The 9,852-nt window shown below is 48.1% G+C and overlaps 2 protein-coding genes across 3 annotated transcripts in view; both read left to right on the top strand.

Moving 5' to 3' along the window:
• Window positions 1-2,862, top strand: part of LOC108801921 (ceramide-1-phosphate transfer protein-like) — an 8,082-nt gene extending 5,220 nt beyond the window's left edge. Inside the window, exons 2-4 of one of the 2 annotated variants that reach the window (XM_018573828.1) lie at window positions 214-299; window positions 1,887-2,071; window positions 2,301-2,862. In XM_018573828.1, the coding sequence (XP_018429330.1) occupies window positions 214-299; window positions 1,887-2,071; window positions 2,301-2,826 (797 nt within the window). In that variant the 3' untranslated portion in view covers window positions 2,827-2,862. Of the gene's footprint in view, window positions 1-213; window positions 300-1,886; window positions 2,072-2,300 lie in introns of those variants that run through there. The other variant, XR_001942181.1, reaches the window with a different exon arrangement.
• Window positions 2,863-9,584: 6,722 nt separating this feature from the next.
• LOC108801920 (dnaJ homolog subfamily C member 18-like) overlaps window positions 9,585-9,852 on the top strand; it is an 8,062-nt gene continuing 7,794 nt past the window's right edge. The window contains exon 1 of the mRNA XM_018573827.1: window positions 9,585-9,852. Coding sequence (XP_018429329.1) covers window positions 9,607-9,852 — 246 coding nt within the window. The 5' untranslated portion in view covers window positions 9,585-9,606.

The raw sequence follows: 9,852 nt of genomic DNA, 5'->3' as shown, positions 1-9,852 counted from the left end.
ATTGATGGGAAGGGGGGGCGTATCACAGAACCTGGCCTTGGGGCGGCAGGGAGAGTAATTCCGGCCCTGGTCATCATTAGCGAATTCCGGGCACTCAGGGATTGGAGCTCAATATCATTTGCTACACTTAAGCTTTTCAACCAATGGTGCCAATGTACATACCTATTGTTTAATTGTAAGTGGGTTTTTTTTATCTTTTTGTTTCATGTACAGCAGATACTCCCCTTTATGAGTGCATTGAAGATGGGAAGCCATGTGCCAAGATGGAGAATGATGTCATCGCTAAGGAGGAAGTACGGGTGAGTCTCCCGCAGGGGTTGTGCTCATTGAGAGCAAAGAGTGACAAGAACAGAAGGAAAGCTCCTGGCTATGGAGTTCCCAAGCCCGGGCTATACAGGACCTCTGACTATTCCAACATCATCACTCTGTGCCACTCACCTTCCATTAGACATCAGTCTGGGCAAAGTGCTTGTCTATAAGACCTAAAAAGCAATCATGTCACCAGCACACCAATATTTCAAATATTGTCTATAAGACCCGACAGGCCTGGACACGAGCTCCTTGTGTGTCCACACACGCTGCACCTTCAACAGTCATCTCTCCTGGGGAGGGAGCCCTAACTGGCTAAACTGGATCTCTTTTGTGGGACAACCCTCACCTGTCTCTGATGTGTCTTACACCTACTACCATTTCATTGCTAAAACCCCCAAATACTTACCTAAATTTGTGGTCACACACGTGTGGACCTGGAGTCCTCTGGAATGCAGAAGTGAAGGGTTCTTTGTGCCTTTGTGTTGTGGACTCTTCCAGTGATGAGGTCCACTCATGCTCCAGAAGAGCAGCAGCATGATGATTCTACACCACGTACACCACCAGAACCGCCATACCATTCTACACAACCAGAACTACCATACCATTCTACCCAACCCACACCACTGGAACTACCATACTATTCTACACCACCCACACCACCAGAACTGCCATACCATTCTACACCACCCACACCACCAGAACTGCCATACCATTTACACCACCCACACCACCAGAACTGCCATACCATTCTACACAACCCACACAACCAGAACTACCATACCATTCTACCCAACCCACACCACTGGAACTACCATACTATTCTACACCACCCACACCACCAGAACTGCCATACCATTCTACACCACCCACACCACCAGAACTACCATACCATTCTACCCAACCCACACAACCAGAACCGCCATACCATTCTACACCACCCACACCACTGGAACTACCATACCATTCTACATAACCCACACTACCAGAACCGCCATACCATTCTACACAACCCATACAACCAGAACTACCATACCATTCTATACAGTACACACCACCAGAACCGCCATACCATTCTACACCATCTACCCCGCCAGAACTTCCATACCATTCTAAACAACGCACACCACCAAAACCGCTGCACTGGACTACAGTACCTGCACTGCCAGAAAGAGTCTCCAGTCTCTGACTACTCCTGTAGCATGTCCCAGTGCGCTGACAGTCACCTGTAGCATGTCCCCAGGTTCTAACAATTTTCTGCAGCATTTCCCTACTTCTGACTCCTCCGTCTCCTGTGGCATATTTTGGTCTCTGCAGCATTTTCTAAGCCTCAGGCTAACAGTCTTCTGCAGCTTTACCAGTGCTGAATGTAATGTGCAGTCCTCTAGTTATGTCAGAATGTCGCTATTGCTTGGTGTATTGGGTCTGCTTGGTGCCTCATGGCCCCACATGAACTAATAAGATGTTTTTCTTGAAAGGGAGATGAAGTCTCGTGTGAACCATTATAATGCCTGAGCATTTCATATCTGTGAGATAGCAATCTATGGCTGTCACAAAGTTCTGTCTTCTTACAACAGGAAAAGGGGGAGGAGTCCTTCAAAGAAGACTCCTCCTACCGGCAGGTGTTAGAAAACTCGATGAAGAACTGCAAAGGGAAGAACTTCCAGATTGGGAATATGATGCAATCATTTCATGAGTGTGTGACAGGTGACAATGAGATCTTACTGGAGCAATACTTAGACGGATGGAGAGAACTGATAAAGTGAGTTAAATATTATACATTCTACTTCACAGTGACACAGACAGGAGGGAGCTATGAGTCTGTCCTCCTCCTGCAGGGTGACACAGACAGAAGGGGGCTATGAGTCTGTCCTCCTCCTGCAGGGTGACACAGACAGAAGGGAGCTATGAGTCTGTCCTCCTCCTGCAGGGTGATACAGACAGAAGGGGGCTCTGAGTCTGTGCAGTGACACTTTCCACTTTTTTCTTAGGTTCATGGACTCGATGGGTTCTGTGTTCTCCTTTATCTCTCATGAAACAATGACCAAAATCAACATCCTTCAGGGATATCTGGACAGTGAGAACGGAATGAGCTACAAAACCATCAAGTCGATGATAACATACGAATTGGAGCACAAGGTGGTGAACTTTGAATACCTGCCTACCAATCGGGTGCCCTCAGGCTGCCGAACCCTCTTGCGCATGCATCGAGCCCTTAAATGGCTGGAAGTCTTTCTTTACAAAGTGGGCATCAGCCCCGGGCAGGGCAGGACTTCAGAAATGTGTGCCGAGGCCTATCACAAGACCTTGTCCCATTACCACAGTTGGTTCATCCGGCAGGTTGCCGAAGTGGCATTTTTGGCCCTGCCCCCTTTGGAGGAGATGTACAAAGTAGTATGTGTCCGGGACCACAAGGAAGCGAGAGTTGTCCTTTTGACCACTGTAGATTCCATAGTTAAGGTCTACAACATCACGCAGGAGCTCTATACAATCAATAACATGTTGGACCTACCATGAAAGCCAACTTTGAAAGATTTATATTCGTCCTGAAGTACTTTATTCACTTTATAAAAGCCCTTCTAGAATATATCAGACTTGGGTCACAATCAAGAACAAAGAAGCAAAAGATCGGTGGAAGGCCTCAATGTTCAACGGTGGTCTCCTGGCCGAATGAGGACAAGATGGGTTGATGCCAACAATGGATGTTAATGTTAATTAATATGAACCTGTCATGTCCATCAGAGTGTGAAATATGTTGTGGTACCTTCAGATACCTTCACATCAGTTCTTTTCAATACATGAAGAACCCCGGCCACACACCAGGAAGCCTTCACACACAAAAAAATGGTCATTACTGTTGATGATGCAGCCCAAAACTTGGTCCTCCATAAGCAGTTTTGACAGCCAGAGTCAGTTCCTCTGCATTTGAAGAGCCCAGAGCCTAAGCCCCAGGCCGTATATAGGGTTTGGGCTTTTCCCCCAAGTTAGCGTGGCCCTAAACTTACAAATTAAAGATGTACTATGTTCTGGGAAACATTTAGACACGTCAATTGAGCCTAAGGGGCACCCGGAAGAAACTGCCAGTCTCCAAGTTACCAGAAGTAGCTGAGCCTTTGACAATCCCACACTGTAGGCATACAGCTATGAAGCCCTAGGCAAAGGAGTGCCTAGGCACCCTCCCAAGGAAGGGAGGCACCCTCACGTGGAAGGGAGGCGCCCTCACATACCAGGAAGTGCAATGCTATATTTTAGGAGGCAAAACTAAAGGTCCCTTTTTCAGGGCAATGCTGAGGCAAACGTAAAGGAGAACTATGGGGTCAGTGCTTTTCCCCATAGTTCTCCTGAGGGTCACGGGGGGACATAAACTAGCGTCCTCCCGTCACCCTAGGCTCAGTATACTGCGAGCTACAGCTCCCAATATACTGAGACCGCCGCAGCCGGGACGGATCCCGACATTACTGTCTGGATCCACCCAGCTGCGTGATTGACAGCTGTCTCTGCCTATCTAGAGGCAGAGCCAGTTGTACCCGCCCCTCCCTCATCCGTTCCGCCAGTCAGCGCTGCAGGATCGGACAGGGGGGGGGGAATCCCTGCACGGAGCCGTGAGTGACAGTCATCGCTCTCTGCAGGGATAGATCGAGAAGTGAGCGAGCGATGGTATGTGTTCCCTCACCTCCCGATCTACTGAGCCGACCTGTGACAGTCTCATTGTCACAGGTCGGCTAGAACTATGAGGTGAGTGAAAATCTCTCACCTCATAGTCCTCCTTTAAGTAAGTGAAGACAAATTAAAACCGGCCTCTGTTCACACTTGTTAAGCTGTTTTAATCAGTTCAAATCAACAGGTTTTGTTTTTTTTTCTCGGAAATACTTTTTAAATGATACGAATAAAAAGCTGACCATGGTAAGCAGTGTTATGTGGTTTGTATAACTCCTGTAAATGTCACTTTTGCTGGACAGCTTGGCCTGGATGAAGAAAAATAAAAACAAAGTCATTTTTAAATAAAAGTCATTGTTAGATTAAAAAAAAAGATTTTATATACTGATACAATCATTACAGATATAATAAACACATAGGTGCCTGTTTATAAGCATTTCATAGAGCCATTTTCCCTAGGAATATACAGTATGTTCATTCTGTGCATACTTATTCCCTATGCTTCTCAGCTCCATCTAGAGGCCATCATGTATTATTACATCACATACTTATTCCCTATGCTTCTCAGCTCCATCTAGAGGCCATAATGTATTATTACATCACATACTTATTCCCTATGCTTCTCAGCTCCATCTAGAGGCCATAATGTATTATTACATCACATACTTATTCCCTATGCTCCTCAGCTCCATCTAGAGGCCATAATGTATTATTACATCACATACTTATTCCCTATGCTCCTCAGCTCCATCTAGAGGCCATAATGTATTATTACATCACATACTTATTCCCTATGCTCCTCAGCTCCATCTAGAGGCCATAATGTATTATTACATCACATACTTATTCCCTATGCTCCTCAGCTCCATCTAGAGGCCATAATGTATTATTACATCACATACATATTCCCTATGCTCCTCAGCTCCATCTAGAGGCCATAATGTATTATTACATCACATACTTATTCCCTATGCTCCTCAGCTCCATCTAGAGGCCATAATGTATTATTACATCACATACTTATTCCCTATGCTCCTCAGCTCCATCTAGAGGCCATAATGTATTATTACATCACATACTTATTCCCTATGCTCCTCAGCTCCATCTAGAGGCCATAATGTATTATTACATCACATACTTATTCCCTATGCTCCTCAGCTCCATCTAGAGGCCATAATGTATTATTACATCACATACTTATTCCCTATGCTCCTCAGCTCCATCTAGAGGCCATAATGTATTATTACATCACATACTTATTCCCTATGCTTCTCAGCTCCATCTAGAGGCCATAATGTATTATTACATCACATACTTATTCCCTATGCTCCTCAGCTCCATCTAGAGGCCATAATGTATTATTACATCACATACTTATTCCCTATGCTCCTCAGCTCCATCTAGAGGCCATAATGTATTATTACATCACATACTTATTCCCTATGCTCCTCAGCTCCATCTAGAGGCCATAATGTATTATTACATCACATACTTATTCCCTATGCTCCTCAGCTCCATCTAGAGGCCATAATGTATTATTACATCACATACATATTCCCTATGCTCCTCAGCTCCATCTAGAGGCCATAATGTATTATTACATCACATACTTATTCCCTATGCTCCTCAGCTCCATCTAGAGGTCATCATGTATTATTACATCACATACTTATTCCCTATGCTCCTCAGCTCCATCTAGAGGTCATCATGTATTATTACATCACATACTTATTCCCTATGCTCCTCAGCTCCATCTAGAGGTCATCATGTATTATTACATCACATACTTATTCCCTATGCTCCTCAGCTCCATCTAGAGGCCATCATGTATTATTACATCACATACTTATTTCCTATGCTCCTCAGCTCCATGTAGAGGCCATACTGTATTATTACATCACATACTTATTCCCTATGCTCCTCAGCTCCATCTAGAGGCCATCGTGTATTATTACATCACATACTTATTCCCTATGCTCCTCAGCTCCATCTAGAGGCCATCATGTATAATTACATCACATACTTATTCCCTATGCTCCTCCCCCTTCCCTATACTCAAAAAGTAAAGACTTATGTTATAGGGAACATAGAGACTTGGCAATTGTGCCTAAGCAGTGCACTGAATAAGCTGCTGGTCTCCAATTCACCCGAGACTCCGTCTTTATGTTCTGAGGCAGGAAAGCATGGAAAGGTTCCTGTGTAAACTTTCCACTCAGCCAATCACTGACCATCTCTCTCATGGTGGACAGGTGCAGCTTGCTTCATCTAGGCCAGAACAGGACATCACTTGCAACCAGCATGTTCAGGGTATCTTGCCAGGAGGGATGATTCCCGTAAGGCTCCAATCGGGGCCAAAGTCCTGGGGGACAGAGAGTTCAGACAGCATCGTCCTCACCAGGCAGAAGCTTAGGACGGAAGACCATGTGCTGGGAAGTGTCCCGAAATATTTTATACCTTCCCAGCCAGTTCACCAGGCCACCCCAGCCTGCTGATAGGCTGAACCATCAAACATCCATACCATAATGGCATGAGTCATCAAGCATCCACAGGGCAGCCATCAGGGGGGTACGGTCAATATTCATGTAAGGGGCCCGGGCAGCCGCCTTGGGGGCCCGCCCGGGTCCCTTGCATGATTATCGGCCGGCGGTGAAGGGCGAGGAGGCGGAGGCTTTGAGACAAGTTAGGGCCTCATCAGTGATGTCACTTCTGGCCGGTCCGGCGGCAGACGAGGCCATGTGTGCAGGTAAGAGGAGCTAGGAAGGAAGGAAAGGAGGGAGGGGAGGGATGCAGCTCTGACCAGCCCACCTGAGACCCCTTCAGAGCCCACCATAGACAGTCTCAGATGGGCTGTGCAGCATCTATAGTGGGCTCTAGAGGGTCACTCTCAGGTGGGTCCTGTGTCCATCGCGTCACTAAGCCCACCACGTCGTCACTAAGCCCTGCGTCCAGCGCGTCACTAAGCCCTGCGTCCAGCGCGTCACTAAGCACTGCGTCCAGCGCGTCACTAAGCCCTGCGTCCAGCGCGTCACTAAGCCCTGCGTCCAGCGCGTCACTAAGCACTGTGTCCAGCGGCGCACGGGGGGGCCCGGCCTAAAGCCGTATAAGGGGCCAAAAAATTTCTGATGGCTGCTCTGAGCATCCATAACACCGAATGTCACCTCTCTAGCACACCCTGCTGCAGCAAGCGCAAACCGCAAGAGACTGAGACACTACACTCGTGCAGACAAACTGGACTGCAGCTCTCTGCTTCCTACAGAATCACACACCATGGCAACCAATCCCGCACCCCTACAACTGGCTTCTTCACTCCCCAAAGTTTGACTCCACAGAGTTGAAGCAAAAAAGCAGGCATCCCTAGCAATGTTGTAAGGTTCGGTGACCTGGGAGTTGCAGAGCTGATACAAATCTACACAGCTACAGGAGAACTAAATGGGGGGAATGCCAGTCACACACTATCATTATACATGTATATAGCTCTGACATATACCACAGCGCTGTACAGAGAACACCGAGCCAGTCACATCAGTCTCTGTACAGAGGAGCTTAGACTCTAATGTCCCCTCCCCCCACAGTCACATCAGTCTCTGTACAGAGGAGCTTACACTCTAATGTCCCCTCCCCAAACAGTCATATCAGCCTCTGTACAGAGGAGCTTACACTCTAATGTCCCCGCACAGTCACATCGGTCTCTGTACAGAGGAGCTTACACTCTAATGTCCCCTCCCCCAAAAGTCACATCAGTCTCTGTACAGAGGAGCTTACACTCTAATGTCCCCTCCCCACAGTCACATCAGTCTCTGTACAGAGGAGCTTACACTCTAATGTCCCCTCCCACACAGTCACATCAGTCTCTGTACAGAGGAGCTTACACTCTAATGTCCCCTCCCCCCCAGTCACATCAGTCTCTGTACAGAGGAGCTTACACTCTAATGTCCCCTCCCCCCCAGTCACATCAGTCTCTGTACAGAGGAGCTTACACTCTAATGTCCCCTCCCCCCCAGTGACATCAGTCTCTGTACAGAGGAGCTTACACTCTAATGTCCCCTCCCCCACAGTCACATCAGTCTCTGTACAGAGGAGCTTACACTCTAATGTCCCCTCCCCCCCAGTCACATCAGTCTCTGTACAGAGGAGCTTACACTCTAATGTCCCCTCCCCCCCAGTCACATCAGTCTCTGTACAGAGGAGCTTACACTCTAATGTCCCCTCCCCCCCAGTCACATCAGTCTCTGTACAGAGGAGCTTACACTCTAATGTCCCCTCCCCCCCAGTCACATCAGTCTCTGTACAGAGGAGCTTACACTCTAATGTCCCCTCCCCCACAGTCACATCAGTCTCTGTACAGAGGAGCTTACACTCTAATGTCCCCTTCCCCACAGTCACATCAGTCTCTGTACAGAGGAGCTTACACTCTAATGTCCCCCCACAGTCACATCAGTCTCTGTACAGAGGAGCTTACACTCTAATGTCCCCCTCCACAGTCACATCAGTCTCTGTACAGAGGAGCTTACACTCTAATGTAAATCATTTTAATTCAGTATTTGTACTCAATAGATAAAAAAGAAACAAAGGATTCTCTGGGGCGTTTCTATGGATACATTGTGATATTGTTGTCATTATAATGCGATGCATCCCCTGATATAAGAACGGATACGGGAGCTGCACATTATACAGCGGTCTGGATGCAGGGGGGAGGGGAGGGGGGCGCATCTGCATCTACTTAGCTTCTGCTTCCAAGACTACATTTCCCAGCATGCCCTGGGGCAGGAAGGAAGCACCATGGGTTTAGCATCAGCTGCTGCTGTCTGTAGTGCCTGTGTCGTCTTAAAGGCAGCTGCATCCCACAGCCTTGGTTTTTTTATAGGGCCGGTGGGGGGAAGGGGAGGTGGAAGCTTGCCAGCGATATATGATGCCTGCCTCCAGAGCCGTGGCTAATCAATCTATAAAGGGAGACTACAGGGATTAGAATTGCGCCGCTGTGCAGGTGGCAAGGGGAATGAAAACACGGCGGCATCATCCGGAGCTCGTCACCCGGCTGCTCGATTCAAATCTCCTGGATCCGCCATTCCCGAGGTCCGGAATCCTGAAAGCTGCCCTCTTCTTTCTCCCTCCTCCGATGACAAAAAGCAAACCCTGCTGAGAAAATCTGCAGCGCGGAGGAGCTTTGAACCGGCCAGCGAAATCCTCCAACCGGAGACCGCCGGCGGCGCTGTCATTGATATTCACCGGCAGTCGTTTGTACTCGGGATCCGAGCTGAGAATTAACACTTTCTCGTAGCGCGGTTGTAACACCTGGTTTCCGGGAATTAGGCTCCACCAAAAGGAGGACAATGACGCTTGGCTCATTTGCAAGAGGCGCTTCGAAAAATTGCACCGCCTGCAACGCGAAAAGGTTATGCCGCCGCGCAGAAGTCCTTTTAGGATTGACCATTGGATGTTTTTAAATGGACTCTAGCTGCCCTTGCAGATCGAAGGGATATTTACGGATGGTTGTAAGCCCCATGGGCCTCACGCTCCCGGAGAGGTAGATAATTTTTGCCAAAATTTTGACACATTTTTTGGTCCATCGTTTGGTATTTTGTTGGATGCCAGTTTAAGGCGCTGAAAACGTTTTTTTTGTCGGTGATCGGCGAAGGCGAGATGGATCGCCAACGGGCCGAGATGCTGATAAAGATTGCCCAAGTGCGCCTGCAGTGTGGACGCACGGAAGATGCGCTGAATTACCTCTACCAGGCCCAGAGCCTCTACCCGACCCGTACGGCGGCTGGGCTCATACAGGCCATTCGAGGCGGCTGGTTTGAAGCCGAGCGGGCGTTCTTTGAGCCACCCCAAGGCCACTACAGCGGCGGCTGGCAAAACGGCAACCACTACGCGGGTTGCGGCAGC

Source organism: Nanorana parkeri, unplaced genomic scaffold, assembly GCF_000935625.1.
Source record: "Nanorana parkeri isolate BGI_ZX_2015 unplaced genomic scaffold, ASM93562v1 scaffold2557, whole genome shotgun sequence".
Lineage (NCBI taxonomy): Eukaryota > Metazoa > Chordata > Amphibia > Anura > Dicroglossidae > Nanorana > Nanorana parkeri.
The sequence above is the reverse complement of the archived record's forward strand: the minus strand, read 5'-3'. Positions and strand labels throughout refer to the sequence as shown.